A 17,798-nucleotide genomic window follows, 5' to 3' on the forward strand; every position below is an offset into this window, starting at 1 on the left:
GCCTCCTTCGAGGCTGAGTGAGCCCACAGGGTGTGTGCTCTCTATTTCTACCTTCACACAAATATCTCTGCACATGGCAAACGTCAGAAGGAAGAGGAAAAAATACCAGAACAATGTGGAGTGGAGGCGGGATCTGGGTGGCTTTTCTTTCAGGTATTTCCTTTAATGGAACTGACATTGAGCTAATCCGCTGAGTTAATAACTAATGATAGGAGTGGGGGAGGGTGTTAATCCTTACTTGAAAAATCTCTCCGTCCTCAAGTCAAACCTCCAGTGAGAGTGCCCCCAGGTGGAGGACGGGGAGGGGGATCTGACTGGACAACGTGTCTGGGTTGGAACCCACCCACCCTCCCCAGGATGGACGCACCTGCTTGGTCTCTTCAGAACCTTCATTATGTTTGTTCCTCTGCATCTCTGCACTAAGAGCCTTCCCTCTGACCTAACCCTCCCTGCCCTGTGCTCAGGAAGTCCCTCCCCACGACATCTTACCATCAGGCAAGGGAATGCCAAATCTGGAACCAATCCATCTCCTACTTACTCATCGTGTGATCCTGGGGATGTTGGGGGAAAGGAAAAAAAAAAAAAAGCTTTCCAGACCTCAGTTTCCTCATCTGGAAAATGGGCACAAACACTCAATTTGTCTACTATGCTCAGGGAAATTGGATTACCAAAGATCCAGGAAAACCAGAGTGAGTGTACTGGAGACTTAGATGATTCTGCCACGACACAGAGGAGGTCCAAGGGGGGATGCCCTGAGGCACACACAGCACCAAGTCTGGCCTGTGGCTTCGCCAAAGTTGCTTACCGAGTGGAGTCTCCAGCGGGCCACCAGCTCGTCCTCGGTCCCTGCCTCGGCTGCAGGCTCAAGGCCCTCCTCCTCCAGCCTCTGGAGGCCCTTCCTGAACTCGGCCAGCTCGGCCTCCAGCTGCTTCCTCTGCCGCTCACAGGCTCCCTTGGACTTGAGGAGGCCCCGCAGCCGCCCCTCCTCCTCCTCCCAGAGCCCACGCAGCTTCTCCAGAACGTTCCGCATCTCCTCCAGCTCCTCGGTGATCTTCTCTGCACCCAAAGGAGAGGTGTTCTGGATGACCCCCACGGCCTGCTCCTCCAGCCACTTCAAAGACTCCTTACCCTTGGGAAAGTCATTGGCGATGTCCTAAAGTGGGTGAGGGGGCGGGAAAAAACATGAGGGGCAGAAGAAAACACCCACTACATTTCCCAGGGCCCCCAGGAACGTCACGCCAAGCACTAAGCCCTGGACTCCCGGGTGAGAGCCAGAGGTGCCTCTCCGAGGGGCAGGCCGTCCGCCTTCACGCCACCAAGGAGGTCGCTCCCTCCCCAAGTCTTTTACAAGCCATTTGATTAAGTCAAGGGGAGAGTCTCATTTAGCTTCTTTAGCATTCTTGGACATTCGTTAATCTTCCTTTTTAACAAAGACAGAGGCAGCCTCAGGCTTGTTTTCAGCTGGCGAAAGTATGGGGCCAAACCGAACCTAATGACTCCATTTGAATTCATGATATCTATTTGTATGGTAATCAGCAAATTATGAATGAATATTGATACTCAATTTACCACAATATAAATTTTCTTTTAAAATAAATGTTCATCGGCTTTTAATTTTTAAAAAATCTTCATTTTATTCTTTTTATTTAATTCTAATTTTATTATTTTTATTTAATTATAATTTTAATTATAATTTTATTATTTTTTAAAATTAAAAAATCTTTAATTAAAAACATATTTAACTCTGTTTTACTTGAAAACACCTTCAAAATAGTTTTTCACTTTTTAACTTTATTTTTAATTTATTTTTTACTTTTATTTACTTAAAATTCTTTTTTATTGAAATATAGTTAATTTACAATGTCAGTTTCAGGTGTACAGCAAAACGATTCAGTTATATATAAACATACATATGTATTTTTTTCAGATTCTTTTCCATTATAGGTTATTACAAGAAATTGAATATAGTTTCCTGTGTGTACAGTAGGTCCTTGTTGTTTATCTATTTTATATATAAGAATGTGTATGTGTTCCACTTTTTTACTGAAATGCACTTTACATGGAAGAAAATATAGAAGGTACCTGATTTACAATGGTTCGATGTCTGATTTTTTTGACTTTATGGCAGTGTGGAAGCAATATGCCTTCAGCAGAAACTGTACTTGGAATTTTGAATCTTGATGTTTTTCCGGAGCTAGTGATACATGGTAGGATACGCTCTTGTAATGCTGGGCAGTTGCAGTGAGTGTAAACCTCTCTGTTTTTCACTTTCAGGATTCAATAAATTACACGAGATATTCAACACTTAATTATAAAACAGCCTTTGTCTTACATGACTGTAAGCTAATGGAAGTGTTCTGAACATGTTTAAGTTCGGCTGGGCTAAACTATGATGTTTGGTAAGTTAGCAATTATTAAATGCATTTTTGACTTACAGTATTTTCAACTTATGATGGGTTTAGCAGGAGGCAGACGCACTGTAAGTTGATGAAAATCTATATACAGATCTTAAGTGTTACTGTTCAAAGAGTTCTGAGAAATCTGCATGCCCATGTAGTCCACATTGTTATCAAAATACAGAGCATTTCTAACGTCCCAGAAGATTCTAGAACATCATGTATTTGAAATCATAAGCCAGGTTATTTTCTGAAACTGGCTTCTTTCACGCAGCATAGTGGTTTTGGGTTGTTCTGTGCTGTCGTGTATATTGGTACTTCGTTCCTTTTTATTGACTGGTATGCCTTTGTACGTACATTCTATCCTACACTATGTTTATATAATACTCTGCTGATAAAAATCTGAACTGTTTCCAGCTTAGGGCTGTTATGAATAAGATTGCTGTGAACGTTCTTACATAGATAACCCCGCTTTTCAAAAGTTCACTTCCAACCACTTCGCTTTTGTAAAAGACCTGCGTCGAGTACGTGTTCGCACTAACTGAAAGAAATCCAGAGAGGATTTTCGCTTTTGTAAGGAAAGGTACGTGCTTCTTTGCTTTACACCTTCTCGGCTTATGAACAGTTTCGAGTAACACTCTACCTTCAGATCGTGGGGGGAAGCTGGACAAGCCATATAAGATTTTTTTTGTGATAGTTCATCTTTTTTTTTTTTTAGAGAATCAATTTAAATACAAATATTAAATAAATTGTACTGGTTCTGTATAGCTGTGGCAAAAATTATAAAGTGGTCCTTGAATTATCGAAGGTAACCTACCTACTCACTTCACAGAGGGGGTCAGAAGCTCATTCAAGGTCACAGCAAGTCAGGAAGGTCAGAGTGGACCCAGCTTCTCCCTCGTGCAGGTCTGATGCCTGCACCAGGATTCCTCACTCTCTCATACTGACGTCTGAGGTCAGACAAGGCTTTGCTGTCAGGGGCCATCCTGTGCGTTGGAGGGTGTGGAGCAGTATCTCTGGCCTCCATCCATTACACACCAGTACCACGCCCAACCCCAGTTGTGACAACCAAAAATGTCTCCAGATACGGCCACATGTCTCCCATTCTCAAATGACCCCTGGGTCTAGACCACGCTGCTGTGGCCTTGGGTTTCCCAATGCCCTGCTGGCTCAGAGCTTTCCATAGAGCAGCCGGGGCCCCAAACCTTCTGCACCAGATCCATGCATCTCCTCGTGTGGCGTCTATGTGCAGGGATGTTTGTGTTTCTTGTGCCCACCCTGCTGCCCCATCCTATTAAATCAACTCCAACGTGTGAGCACATTGAGCGTGAGCACGCCCTCGGTAGACCCCTCCGGCGGAGGCCTGCTGATGCGTGGAGGTGGGGGGGTTACCTGCAGCGCCGAGAGCCGGTGCTTGGTGGTCAGCTGGCAGTTGCGCCCCATGCAGCTGTTCACCCTCTCCACCACTGCCTTCAGCCACAGCTGGAACTCGTCCACGCTCGCCTGGAAACGCTCATGCTCCTGGGTCACCCGCCCCAGCAGGTCCACTCGGTTCTGTGGGAGGGAGGAGAGTCGCAGGCCATGAGGGTCCCAACCCCAGCTGCCCCTGGCCTTTGAGGCCTGACGTGTGTGTGTATGTGTGTGTGTATGTGTGCACGCGTGAGTGGGTGTGCGTGCCCCCGCACCCCCGCACACGCCCGCGCACCCGCCCGCGCACCCGCTCACATGCTCACACATGTAGAGGATGCTGTGCAACCAACCCTCAGCCCTTTCGCTGGAGACAAAGATCCCAGATGCTTCTCTCTACCTTATTAGCAAATTAGCCAAGAGACTCTTGGCTTCGGAGACCAAAGCATGTCAGCACTGGGCCTCTCAATCATATAGCAGGCTTTTTTTTTTTTCTGCCGTGTTGTAGGAATGGCACTCAAGAGGAGGGCGTGGTAACAACTACATAACACTATTATTTGAGCACTGACCAAGGTGCCGGCACTGCTCAAACAATTCTGTGTACATTACCATCTCGTTGGACGCTCCTGGTCACCCCATCAGATGGCACCACTGTTAACCTAACTTGACAGATGGTGGAACCAAAGCACAGGGAGCTGAAGTGACTTGCCCAAGGTCCCCTGGTGGTGAAAGCACCAAGGTTCCAATCCTGGAGGCAAGGCTGGGCAGCCGCATCCCTGCTCCGTTACCACTGTGTCTGCAGGGTACGCGGGTAACCAGCAGGCTGCCCCACCTCCTCATGAGTGCGGTGACGCTGCCTGCATGGTTTGGAATCGTCTCTATTTTCAGACAGTATCACCCACGTTCTAACCACACAGCGTAAGATGGTGCCCTGAGGACGGCTGATGTTAGGGGAAGTAACAGTCTCCAGGCTACAAGACCTACTGTGTTCCTAGAGATTCTGGTTTTCTTTTTTTTTTCCTTTTTTTAAAAAAAGTTTATCGTCTAATACAGTGGAGGAATATTGCATACTAGCCATGGTATTATCTTGGAGATTCCCGGTGTCTGTTAGTTAATTAGAGGCTCTATAAAGTTCTGCAGTAAAGAAACCTGTTTATTTGACCCAAGGGTTTCCAAAACTTATTTGACCATAGCAGCCTTTTTGTGGACATGTGTGATACCTATTAGCATTCTGAAGAATGAGTATTACGTGGAATGCACTCTGGCTAATGATGGCCTAGTCTAATTTTAGAGATTCTGATTTTCAAAACAGCCCCCAATCACAGCACCATCTCTTTAAACCCCTCCATGTCTCCCCAGTGCTCTCAGGCCAGGTCCAAGCATGGCAGCCTGGTGGTCAAGGACAGGACCCCTTGATGCGGCTCTATGGACCAGCAATCAAGACCCTGGGCTTGGGAGCCCTGTATCTGGGACTTGAACTCTGGACCCCTCGAACATGCAATGAACCTTTATCTGTACCCAACTCTCCCATCTGTGTGGTGTGGTTGATAACAAGACCTGCCTCATTGGGGTGCAGCGGGATTAAATGGATTGGAGCTTGCACAGCCCAGAACAGCACCGGGCAACTAGTGCTTGATAACGCTGTCACTGTTTACTGTCATTTGCTGTCCCCTGTGCGCTTGTCACCACAAACCAAGTGAGCAGGTGCCCACTTGGCACTGCTACCTTCCAGGCCTCATCTCCTCTGAAGTGGTGCCTACTGCCCCAGGCTGCGGCTCCCCCACCAGCATCATCTATGGCATCGTCACCCTCCAGGGGGCCAAGCGCTCCCTACCAACAAGGGGGTTGATTTCAGCTTCCTGGTCCTGCTCAGAGCAGGGTCTGAGAGTGAATGCTTCCTGAGTGGCCGGAAGTGTCTGCGTGACGACCAGTGGAGATTTCTTTCCAAGGAGAGTCAAGAAAGGGGAACAAGGGGACTTCCACTTAATAAGCATCTACTACATGCTGGAAATTGACAAGCATTATCTCAGTATCTTCGCAACAACCACAAACCTCTCCCATTCTGCAAATGTCCAGATGGATGCTGGGAGCTCATACAGACAAGACTGAAGCAGCAAGTTTCAGATGCCAAAATCACCGCTCGGGTCCAGGGAGTGGCAGGCTGTTTCTGACAGAGAGTAGATGCTCTGGGTTTTGCCCACCACGTGGCTTCTGCTGCAACTTCTCAACCACTGCTGTGCTGCTCCCCTTACAGCACATAAGCGGCCACAGGCAAACACGTAAAGAGCAGGCGTAGTGGTGGGAGAGAGGCAGAGTATAGCTCAGCGGGAAAGCGCGTGCTTAGCATGCGTGAGGCCCTGGGTTCAACCCCCAGTACCTGCATTTAAATAAATAAATAAGCAGACCTAATTACCAACTCCCCTCAACCTGACCCCACAAAAAGCACAGTTATATTCCAGTAAAATGAATCATGGACACTGACATTTGAATTTCACATGTCATGAAATATTCTCTTTTTAATTTTTCCCCTAATCATTGAAAAAATGTAAAAACTACTTTTGGTTCATGGGTCATTAAAAAGTCAGGAGCTGGGCCGGATTTAGCCCATGGGCTATAGTTTGCTGACCTCAGCTCTCAGCCGTGGACCCAGGCCACGCCCAGGAGAGCCCTGACCTTCTACGAAGCAAAGCCAACAGTTCTCAGCTGGGAGGGGTAGATGGACACGTGGATCTGAAAAACCTCCCTGTCTATTTCTATGTGCCTTCCCCTCCTGTGGAGAAGCTTCCCACCAAATCTAGAAACACTCAAATAATTCATTTAAACCTTTGCAACCACGTTGCAAGTAGGAGAAAATATCCCTATTTCAGAGACAGGAAAACCAAGGCACAGGACCAAGTCCTTCAGTGAAGAGCTGAGAATCCTCTCACGTAGGGGAGTGAGGCTCGGAGCTCCAACAGCCGCGCACGGCAGATGGGAAACGCGAGGATGCTTGAATTCAGAAAGTGGACAAGGAGACACAGTGACCATCTCGCTCATGTTTCCTTGTGGGATCCTCCTCCCCACGGGGTTATCTGCACCCGAGCTTTCTCCATCCACAGGGCAGGCTCACTGATGAAGCAAAGTAAGTCTGGAATAATAAGCAGCGAATAACTGCTGGGCCGGGGGCTGACATTGACGGTGATACATGTAGCGAAGCAAACTCTCCAACGGAAGTGCTGGCCGGCGGCTCCATGTGTGTGAAGGCTGAGGTGTCCGCACTCGGGGAAATCCAGAGTAAATAAAAGCCTCCGTGATAGTGAGCAGGCGCTCGGAGAGGCCCACAGCAGAGCAGGGCAGGCATCCAGACGCGCTCTGTGCCAGGCGGAGATCACAGAGCACCATTCAGCCGCCGCTGGGCCGGCCCGTCGGAGGAATGTGGGTGACAAACGGGACAGGGCTCCACCTCCTCTCGTTCTGCCAAACAATTAAACCATCTGTGCGGGCAGAGTTGTCAGGAATGTCAAAACCCAACCAGTGAACAAGGGCGGCGTGGATTTCTGCCTCCACAAAGGGGCTGCAGGAAGGGCTCTGATCTCTGGCCGAGATGCCTGACAAACACAGCCGCGAGGGAAGCAGCGGGGAGGAGGCTGCTCCTCTTTGCCTGGCCCTTCAGAAAACAAAACCATTAGATGAAAAACAACAGAGAAATTAAGCAATCTGACCCCTCCTACTGGCCACCAGCCTGCCTGTCTGTTCTTGACTTTCAATTGCTTTCAGTTGACAGTGTGCCATTGCTCACCCAGGTCCTGGTCACTTGTCCTGGTAAAGAGTCTCCCTCCAGGGGGTGGTCTCAACGCCACCGTCCAGAGGTGGCCTCCACTGTGCTTCTGTCTTCTTGTCTCCATCAACACCAGAGGCCTTGCTAATTAACACACTGGATGTCAGAAACAGATTTTTAGACGTAAAAATGGTAGCAGGAGAAATGATGAAATGGGCTCCCCTTGGTGACGGTTGAGGTATTAATACATACAATGTCTTCTTTGGACTGAGATGCAGCCTCCCCAGATTCCTGTCCTGAAGCTCTAACCCTCAATGTGATGGTATTTGGAGGTGGGGCCTTTGGGAGGTGATTGGGGTTACATGAAATCACGAGGGTGGGGCCCTTGCCACGAGATTAGTGCCCCTATGAGAACAGACCCCAGAGAGACTGCTGTCCCTCTCTCTCCACCGTGTGAGGACACAGCAAGACGACTGCCATCTGCAAGCCAAGAAGAGGCCCTTCACTGAGAATCAAATCTGCTGGCACCTTAAGTTCGGACTTCCCAGCCTCCAGAATTGCGAGAAATAAATTCCTGTTTTCTAAGCCACCCAGTGTGTGATATTACGTTATGTCCACACAAGCAGACTAAGGCAATATCCCAGGGGCCTGCCCCACCCTGAGAATAGGCCTGGACCTCTAGTGATCCTTGCATGGGCCTTGTGCTGTCACTGGGGTAGGAGGATTTCAGTCACCTGCCTCAAGGCGACTTTCTCATCTGCCTTGAGAGATAAGAGAGCTTTGAACACAAGGTGAGGCTTTTATCAAGTGTACAGAGCAGGAGACCAGGAGGTATCTGAGCCACAAAGAATCGTCAAGGGCTACTTACTGGACAGGCAGCGGCCCCCACCTGCATGGGAGGGAGCCAGGCTGTTTTTGTTTTGTTTGGGGCTGGAGGGCCCAGAATGGGGTGTGCCTGGGAGGCTCACGTCTGCAGGCTGGGTCCTGTTTTACTAACGAGGACCCTGGCTAAGGGCGATGCAGAAGTTTGCCCCGCTCAGAGGTTTCTGTCACTGTCCCATCCGATGGAAGCAACAGCTCTTCTCCCCAACAAAATGCACATTCACACGGCAGTTTGAATGTAACTTCAGAGGGGCTGTGGGGGCCTGCCCTGGCCCCTCCCCACCCTCCAGTTTCGCACAGCCAGCTCTGGGAGAGACGAGAAACAGCTCCATGTTTCCTACCCCGCCTACCCACTTCCAAGAGCTCACAGGGCTTCCTGGGAGTCAGAACAGAAAACTCTGGTGGCCAGGAAGAGAAAACCAAGCGTCTGTGAGCTTCAGCCAACAGCTCAAAAGGCCAAAGTGAACTGACTTCTCCCATAGGGGCAAGTCACCCTGCAACCCCGTTTCCACATCGAGGTCAGAACAGACCAGCTCACCTGGCAACTCTGAGGGCAGCAGCCTCCCCCTCAGCCCATCCTCACACGGCAAAGCCCCCACTCTCCTGCCCCAATACCCTGCCACCTGGGCTCTGCCTCGGAAATCCCTTGGAAGCAACATGCACCTTCGTCCGGGAGCTGGAACCCTCCCGTGTGCTGCTGCCTCTGCTTTCTCAGCCTCACCCACAGAACTCTGGCAGCCCCGGCTCCCCCTGAGGGGCACAGGTGCAGGGACTCACCCAGCACCCAGGGCACAACCAAAGCCAGGGCCCACGTAGGGCGTCGCCTAGAACTTCTGGTTCTTTCTGATGGCCCAGTGGTACCCGACCTTTAGATTTTATTTTTAAGTCTAAAAATTGGACCCAGTCACACCTTCTCTATCTACCACATAAGAAGGTTGGGAAGATCAAAGGAGGTCAAAGACATGAAGAGACTTAGGAAAGATAGTGGTCACCAATAACAGTTGTCATTTCTGCAAATCAAAGTAACAATGAGGTATCACCTCACACCAGTCAGAACGGCCATCATTTAAAAGTCCACAATCAATCAGTCCTGGAGAGAGTGTGGAGAAAAGGGAGCCCTCCTACATTGCTGGTGGGAATGCAGTTTGGTGCAGCCACTGTGGAGAACAGTATGGAGATTCCTTAAAAAACTGAAAATAGACTTACTATAGGATCCAGCAATCCCACTCCTGGGCATATATCCGGAGGGAACTCTAATTCAAAAAGACACCTGCACCCTAGTGTTCATATCAGCACTATTTACAATAGCCAAAATGTGGAAACAACCTACATGTCCATTGACAGATGACCAGATAAAGAAGTTGTGGTATATAAACACAATGGAATGCTACTCAGCTATAAAAAAGAATAAAATAATGCCATTTTTAGCAACATGGAAGGACCTAGAAATTATCATACTAAATAGAGTAAGCAAGAAAGAGAAAGAGTTGTAATTTCTATGATTTTTTGGATCCAATGAGGGGAGGGTGCCCTGGAGTGACAATGAGGATCTCTGAGGTCATCATGTCTCCTCCAGGCCAGAAGTGGTGCTCACAGGTGCCCCAGGCACGCCCCTTCCACACACACGCATGCACATGTAAACACAGGGGTGCACATGCACACATACATACACACACACACAGACACAGACACACACACACACTTTCCATTTCCTGCATGAGGCACTCTCTGCTGATTGACACAAGCACCTGTTTCCTGTAAAGTCACAACAAGGAGGCCACGGGGCAGGCTCCTCCCCTGCCTGGGCCTGCCCAGCAGAGCCGGAGAGAGAATTACTATTAATTGCTCTAGGCGCTTGGAGTTGGTGAGGGATGCGGCCTGGCTACATCTGCGGAAGCCAAGCTGCACCCCGCCTTACCCGTCCATCCGGCCCCTGCGTGGCTGCCCCAGGGAGACTCCAAGCTGCAGGGGCAGAACCCTCACTCATTCCATGAATGGCTTCCAGCACCTGCTGAGTGTCAGGCCACAGGTGTGGCTATTTCTCCTGCTACCGAGAGCAGAAGTCATCCCTTATGTTGGGAAAACGCTCGCCAGTTTTCAGAGAACTCACCCGCCAACTCATCCAGTCCTCACAAGCCGGTTATAGGTAGAGGTTAAAAGTAGGGCGAGCAGCCCCGAGGCCACACAGCTGGGAAGCAAGAGCCTGGCTGGACCCCAGGTCCCTTCCTAAGCATTCAGGTGCCAGTGTCCTGTTCCTGCCGATGGATTCTCAGATCTCTGCTTATTACAGAGCCATTTCCCTTAACCTGAAGGACCCAGGAGACTTCTAGCTCCAGCAACCTTGGAGGCTAGATAGTCTGCACCCCTTCCACCGCAGCCAGCCAGAAATGCTGGAGAAACTGTAACAAGCATTGTTTAAAGACTGACCCACGCACACACCCGAGGTGCGGGGCATCCTGTGGACCAGATGCACAGACGCTGCAGAAACCAGACCGCCAAACTCACGTGGCTGATTAATGCCTTCGTGGGTTTCATGCTCAGGTCGGAGGAGGAAGTAAGACTCTCAGCCCAGGGTGCAGAGATCACTGCAAAAAGGCAGAACCCTCAAGATGCCCCACCCCAACCTCTGTCAAAGGGTGACCTAGAGAAAAACCTTTGCCCCAGCACAATCTGAGAAGGACGCCTATGTGTTTCAGCCTGGGCTTTGGCTAAAAAGCAAAAGAAAATACCGTTCAGAGTGCAGAGCCAGGAGGCTTTTGCATAATTTTGACTTGGGGTCCAAATGCAGAGAATCCACTTGATTTAGGAACCCCTCAAGCCAATTCAGTGACATGAAAATAAAAACCCTGGAGGTAAATTCCCAGGGCATCCTGGCTGAAGCAAACACAAGGACTCAAGGCCAGGCCCAGCCATAGATTCTGCAGCTAAGGCCCTGCTTAGGGTGCGCTCACAGCTCAGCATTACAAAGCCCCCAAGGAAACCATCCACCATGTCAGGAGACCCAACAGACAGCACCACCAGGCCTGGGACTTGAGCTACGGGGGCAATCTGATGACTGTGAAACATGAATGCTTAGCATGATCATGGTTAGAAGCTCTACGTGGGAGGAGCGCAAAATGTAAGGGGAAAAGGACAATGATAAAAAGAATGGTGGACATAATAAAGAACCAAATAGAATTTCTTAAAAAAAAGAAAGAAGCCTAATAACTTCAGAGACTGTTTAAGAATCCAGACAAGAATGAGGTGAGGGATGGGGTCTAAGGTTGGGCAGAGGGGTTAGGCAAAGGGTGGAAGAGAGCAGAGAAGAAAAGCAAAAAGAAGGACCAAAGGGCAGAAGGAGGAAAGGAACAAAGGAGGGCAGGAGGGAGGAATGGAGATAGAGGAGACAAGGGGAGCCGGGTGGAAGTGAACCTCACAGTCCATCAGTCAGTCAGTCAACGCACACATATTAAATCCCCACAGGTGTATTAAGAGTGAGCGACACTGGCCATGTGGACAGTAGTAGATAGTGTGTCAGTGGGGGGATGGAGGGTGAAGGGTGGGTGGATGAGTAGATGGCAGATGGGTGGGGGGATAGTTTTGTAGTACATGGGTGGGTGAATGAGGCGATGGGTGACAAGTGGGTAGTGAGTGAGTACGTAGGCAGGTGAAGGGGGTCCACAGTGGGTGGGCAGTAGGTGGTGGAGAGATGGATGAGTACATGGGGGTGAACGAATAGATGGATGGGCGGGTGATTTAGTGGCTGTACAGACGAATAGGAGATTTGGTTAGGTGGGTGGGGAGGGAGGTGGTTGAGTGAGTAAAGAGACGGATAGGAGGGTGGATGGATGGATGGATGGTTGGGTAGATAAGTGGATGGGGTGGTGAGTGGGTGGATAGTGAGCGGGAGACTGGGTAGTTCAGTGGGGAGACAGATGGATAGGAGGGTGGGTAGGTGGGTGGGTGGTGGTGGGAGAGTGGGTGTTGGGCAGGTGGAGAGTAGAAGGTGAGCAGATGGATGGACAGATGATTAATGAGCAAATGAGTGGCTGGATGGGTGGATGGGAGAGGATAACGGACGGATGGGTGGAGACAGCCCATCGCCCTCACCCACCTGGGCTTTGGCCTTCACTGCGTTGTACTCGGCCTTCATCCTCTTCTGGGCCTCCTCGTCCACGCTGGGGTCCCCGATCCTGTTGAACAAGGAGGCCGCCTCCTCCAGCAGCCGGTCCAGGAGCACAGCCTGGCTGTCCACGTTGTGCAGCAGCACCTGCGCGTGGCTCAGCTGCCACTGCTTCTCCTTCAGGCCCAGCTGCAGCTCCGCTGGGGGCTCCAGGGCCACCGTCATCTTCTGGAACCAGCGGTAGAACTCGTCCCGGGCCAGCAGGTACTCACTCCAGTGCAGCCACACCCACTCGATGCGGCTGAGGGCAGACAACACGGGCTGTGAGCATTTCCCCACCCCGGCTCGTGGGCAGGGTAGCCAGGCCACTGTCCCCTCCCGGGAACTAGGGGCTGAGGGAGGGGGGCACAAGGACACCCTCTCTGGGCCCCACCCCAGTCCTCCTAGACAAGACCCTCCTGTCCGGTAAACAGAATCCATGGGGCTAAGGCTTGGGGGACTCAGGTTCCAGACCAGCCTGCTGATGCCCTGAGCTACCAGGACCCCAAATTCTATCCTAAAACTCCCACTATTGATGCACAATGCCCATGGTGTTGGGACTCAGCACAAAGTCACCCCGGTTCTTACCACGTGGGTGCCCGCTAGCAGTCACCAGAAGACTGCCACGGGGAGCGTGTCTCACAGTCTGCAAAGTGCAGCAGGCTGGGTGGGCCTGTCCCCACTCAGGGGAGACAGGGGGCTGGCAGGCCCGCGTGTGGGCTCCAGGGGCATCATGGACTCACTGCGCTGCCCTGCCTCCACCCCCACTTCAGTTTCCCCATCTGTAACATGGAGATGGCCCTATCTGTCCAGCCAACATCAAGCCACTTTATTTGGAATTCCAAGAGAAAGAGCTTGAAAAGCAGAAAGCACTGTGCAAAGTGCCCTCAGTCCACTCAACATCCTGGTTTTATAAAGATGGAGAAGATGCCGGCAGCTCCTGTCCACTGAGGATCCACAGGATGCCGAGCACTTGATATTCGCTATCGCCTTCCATCCTCCTAACAGCCTTCAAGAAATACTTGATTATACCCATGGCCCAGATGAGGTGCCTGAGGCTCAGGGAGCTCAAGTAACTTTCCCAAGGCCACACAGCAAGTAACCAGCAGAGCAAGAGGCAATGCCAGGTCAGTCCAAGCACCACCCCACAAACCCCCTGCCACCTGGCTCCCTGGTACAAGCAGAGGATCCTGGCTAAGGTGCTAGCAAAGTAACGGTCCTTCTTACCCCAGGGCCGTGGGGCCATTCCGCTGGAGGATGCACACATGGGCAAGTCTACTAAGAATTAACTGTTGGCCAAACGCGATGGGCTCTATCATCATCATTAAGCTTGATTATAATTAGAAAGAGGCAGGGACGACTGGCCGACATCCCAAGAGGACACTGTGTTCCCAGCAATCCCAGGGCTGGAGAAATGTCCCTTGGGCAGTGGTCCCAGGCCAATGTGGTAGTGGGCACGGAGGGTCGGCAGCAGCTGCAAAGGCCTGCCAAGGTCCCCGGCCACCCTACCTGTGACAGTGGGTCATGTAGGTGACCGTCTCCTCCCACTGGGCCTTGATGTCCCTCAGCTGGGCCAGGATCTCGGGCTTCTGGTCCTCGCGGCAGGTCGCCAGGAGGGCCTCGGCCGCCCGCAGCACCACGTCCACCTTCACGCAGCCCTCCGGCTCCAGCTGGCATATTTTCTGCCATGGACACAAAGCCAGTTCCCAGGCGTTAGACAGCATGCAAACAGGCAGAGCCTTGGGAAGACAGGGGCATGATGCAGAGAGAGGCAGGACTTTGAGACCAGAGGGGCTGGGGTTCAAATGGCAGCCCCTGCACCCTTCTCCTGTGACCGCGGGCGGCCGGCTCAGGGCTCTGGGGTGGAAGCAAGCGGTGGTGGAGATTAATTAGCACAGAAGCGCCCGGAGCTGTCAGATGACGTGAGCCCCCTCCTTTCTCCAGCCGTGTGAACCCAGGCAAGTCATCTTCATTATCTCCCTGGACTTGGTTTTCTCGTCTGTAAAGTGGGGCTGTCAGTAGTACCTAGCTCTCAGGTTTGTTTTTTTTTCCCCCAGAATTAACTGAGAAAATGCACGTGAAGTATGTGCCCCTGTGTGCGGGGCCTTGAGAATCTGCTGCTCAGGTCTACTGCGGGGAGCAGGCCTGGCCAGGGCCCCAGCTGAGGTTCCAGAAATACCTCTGAGTTTACCATTTGCACCGAGGCTTGGCTCCTTCAGCTGTTCCCACCAGTGACCAAGCAGGAACACGAAGGCAGGCCCGTTCCTAGGGGACATGGGACTCTTCTGATGGGGGACTGGCTCAGGATGCCCCACCGCCTGGCCAAACTCCGTTAGAACTGCACTGCAGTCCAAGATGCTCCCCACTTTCCTGGACTCAGGGTCAGACCTACATCGGACAAACCTAGTCCCTCCCTGCCTCTCTGGGTTCCCAACTCATTTTCTCTCATAGAGGTTTCCCTATTAAACATCTTGCCCATTTAATCTCATCTAGGCCTTGGCTTCTTGGAGGACCAAGGCTGATACACAACGTCTAGCAAATAGAACACACTGATAACTTCAGCTGTTGTCACAATTGTTATTATTCCAATTCTTTAAATCTTGGTCTCTGCAGTGAAAATACGACTGGACTCCAATTCCAGGGCTCCTCCCCACTACCTGTGGAACCTTTGTTATGGTGCTTAGATTCTCCAGGCCTATGAAATGGAGGAAGATAATGGTTACGCACCCAGGGTTATAGAAACACTGCCTGATACAGGAAAAGCCATTAGTACGTGCCTGGCCCACACTGCGTTCTCCACCGGGGCACAACTGCTCACTGTTGCTACTATCTGTTACTCACCTTCTGATCTGTATTTACTGACAGCATCTGCTTAAAGCTCCAGCTGTCCCCCAGCCTGTCTCCCTGAGGCTGGCAGTCAGTTTTCTCAGACTGGTGTCCTAGCCTGCTGACCCGTCTGACCCTTCTCTGAGGGTGGGGTGGGGGAGGGGCTCCCTCCATGTCCAATGCTCCCCCATTGATAGCTGTGTGACCCCAGGCAGGTCACTCAGTCACTCTGGGCCTCCCTTTCTCACCCTGAGATAGTGCTAACAATCCTAGCTTTCTCTACCTCATAGGGTTATAATGCTAATTTAAAAAATACTATTAATTAAAACATAGATACGTTAGTGTCCTTTTTTTAACTTTATGAGAAATTCTAATTTTATCTCATTAATAGGAACGGTGTAGTATGCGTGATAATACTTTGGGACTGACTAAGACTGCCTTTGTAAATGTGGTCAATTTCAGTACATGTTTCTATGTGAGACTGAAAAGAACGTATTTTATTTGGTCAACTTTTTAAATTTTTTAAAAATGTCTGTATTTTTTTAAATTTATTTTTTGGGTGGAGAGGTAATTAGGTTTATTTATTTATTTAGTGGAGCTACTGGGGATTGAACCCAGGACCTCGTGCATGCTAAGCATATGCTCTACCCCTGAGCTCTACCTACCCCCCCCCTGGTTAACTTTAGAACTGTACACACACACTCTCATACACACAGCTGATGCTTGAACAACACAGGTTTGAGCTGAATGAGTCCACTTAGACAAGCATTTTTTTCAGTAGTAAATACTGAAGTACTTACTCTACAGCCCAAGGTTGGTTGAATCTGCAGATGTGGAATCACAGATACTGAGGAACTGCATATACAGACGGCTAGCTGTAAATCACAAGCGGATTTCCCACTGCGTGGAGCGTCCGTGCCCTGGATATGTTAGTGTACTTTAGAAAGTGTCGGGCAGTTCTGTAGACCCTCCCCCAACACGTGCAAATAGGCAACGGTCCCAACCCTTTTTGCTGCTGCGTATGGGAATGGTTATTGTGATGATGGTGACAAGGATGGTGACGGTGGTGATGAGAGACAGAGGGGCCTCCCTGCCTGCATGTGTTACCAAGGAGGGACCTTAAACAAGCTCCTGCCGTGGGTTGTCTCCGTGTGCCCTGAGTGGGGTCGGGGAGCAGGTAGGGTGAGGAGCGGGGAGATTCCCCAAGAGAGGGAAAGAGGTTTTGCTGGGGGCTTAGGGACCATGTCAAGCAGCGGGATGTAGCAAAGTCCTGGAAGCCAGCACCCAGCAGGGACCCCCAGTTCCGCTCAGCAGCGAGCAGCAAAGTGGAGACAAAGGCACCATAGTGACTAGTGGGGTCTGAAGAGCTGAGGGCCACCTTGGAATGTTGCGACTGAGTAAGATTGCTCACTGAACATGCCATGTCACTCAGGAGCAGGGGTCCCGGAGCGTGGCCACCCAGTGAGGTTTAATTTGATGAGAAATAATAAGAATGATTAAGGATCTGATGTTTCCGACACCCAGGGCTGTGGAGGAGACCATGTGCCCACTTACCAAGCGGGTGAGATGAATAGCACACCACAGTGATCCAGTTTTACCAACGGAGGCACTGGGGCCCCACAGAAACTGGAAACTTGACTTTGCAGAACAGTTCCTCTATAGCTGCTGCCCGTTTTAAGCTCAGATGGAATCCAACCCCATAAATGAAGGGAGCAGCAGCTTGGGGAAAAAGCTAAATTCAGCCTCTCTCTGCCACAACCAGGAGCCAGCCAAGCCTGGAAAGTCCACTTGAGGGCAAGGGCCCCCTCCCCAAAGCCCAGTGACCTCCTCTAGGCCTCTGGACCCTTCGCCTCCTGATTCCTGGTCAGGGAGGCACGGGCTAGACAGCGGGCCACAGGAGACCCCGGGACCCAGCACCCTCTGCAGGGGAGTGAGCCCGCGGCTTCCCTGCCAAAGAGAGAAGAGCTGGCCAGTTCCAAAGGCCAGCAGAACACAAGCCCTGCCTGGCCTGAAGCAGAAACATCTGCCCCCAAACCAAAATATCAATCAGTGGCCTGTGTGCTGTGGGCCTGGGGCCAGGGGGCTGGAGGCCGTGGCTGAGCTGGCAAAGTCAACTTTTGAGAAGCAGATTCCACCCTCCTTCTCTCCCCTGATGATTACCCTCTGGCTTTTATAGCTCATCCCCACCAAGGACGCAGCCCAGAAGTGCTTGGCAAGGGACACCAGCCAGCTAGGAAGGGGTCCTTGAACTGCAGCCACAAAGTGATTCTGATTCAAAGGAGTCAGTGAGGGCAACCGTCAGGGGAGTTGGATGGAGGGAAGACCTCAGTGGGGAGGAGAAGCAGGTCAGGAAAGCTGGAGAAATGGGGTGAGGCAGGGCCGTCCCTCA

At 51.0% G+C, this 17,798-nt stretch overlaps 1 protein-coding gene across 2 annotated transcripts in view; it reads right to left on the reverse strand.

Moving 5' to 3' along the window:
• The window catches only part of SYNE3 (spectrin repeat containing nuclear envelope family member 3), a 90,121-nt gene that overhangs the window by 30,146 nt on the left and 42,177 nt on the right, over window positions 1–17,798 (reverse strand). For both annotated transcript variants that reach the window (XM_031454269.2, XM_064486229.1), the window contains 4 exons: window positions 14,093–14,265; window positions 12,536–12,845; window positions 3,789–3,950; window positions 806–1,153 (listed from right to left, as the gene is read on the reverse strand). In XM_031454269.2, the coding sequence (XP_031310129.1) occupies window positions 806–1,153; window positions 3,789–3,950; window positions 12,536–12,845; window positions 14,093–14,265 (993 nt within the window). The remainder of the gene's footprint in view (window positions 1–805; window positions 1,154–3,788; window positions 3,951–12,535; window positions 12,846–14,092; window positions 14,266–17,798) is intronic.

Source organism: Camelus dromedarius, chromosome 5, assembly GCF_036321535.1.
Source record: "Camelus dromedarius isolate mCamDro1 chromosome 5, mCamDro1.pat, whole genome shotgun sequence".
NCBI classification, from domain to species: Eukaryota; Metazoa; Chordata; class Mammalia; order Artiodactyla; family Camelidae; genus Camelus; species Camelus dromedarius.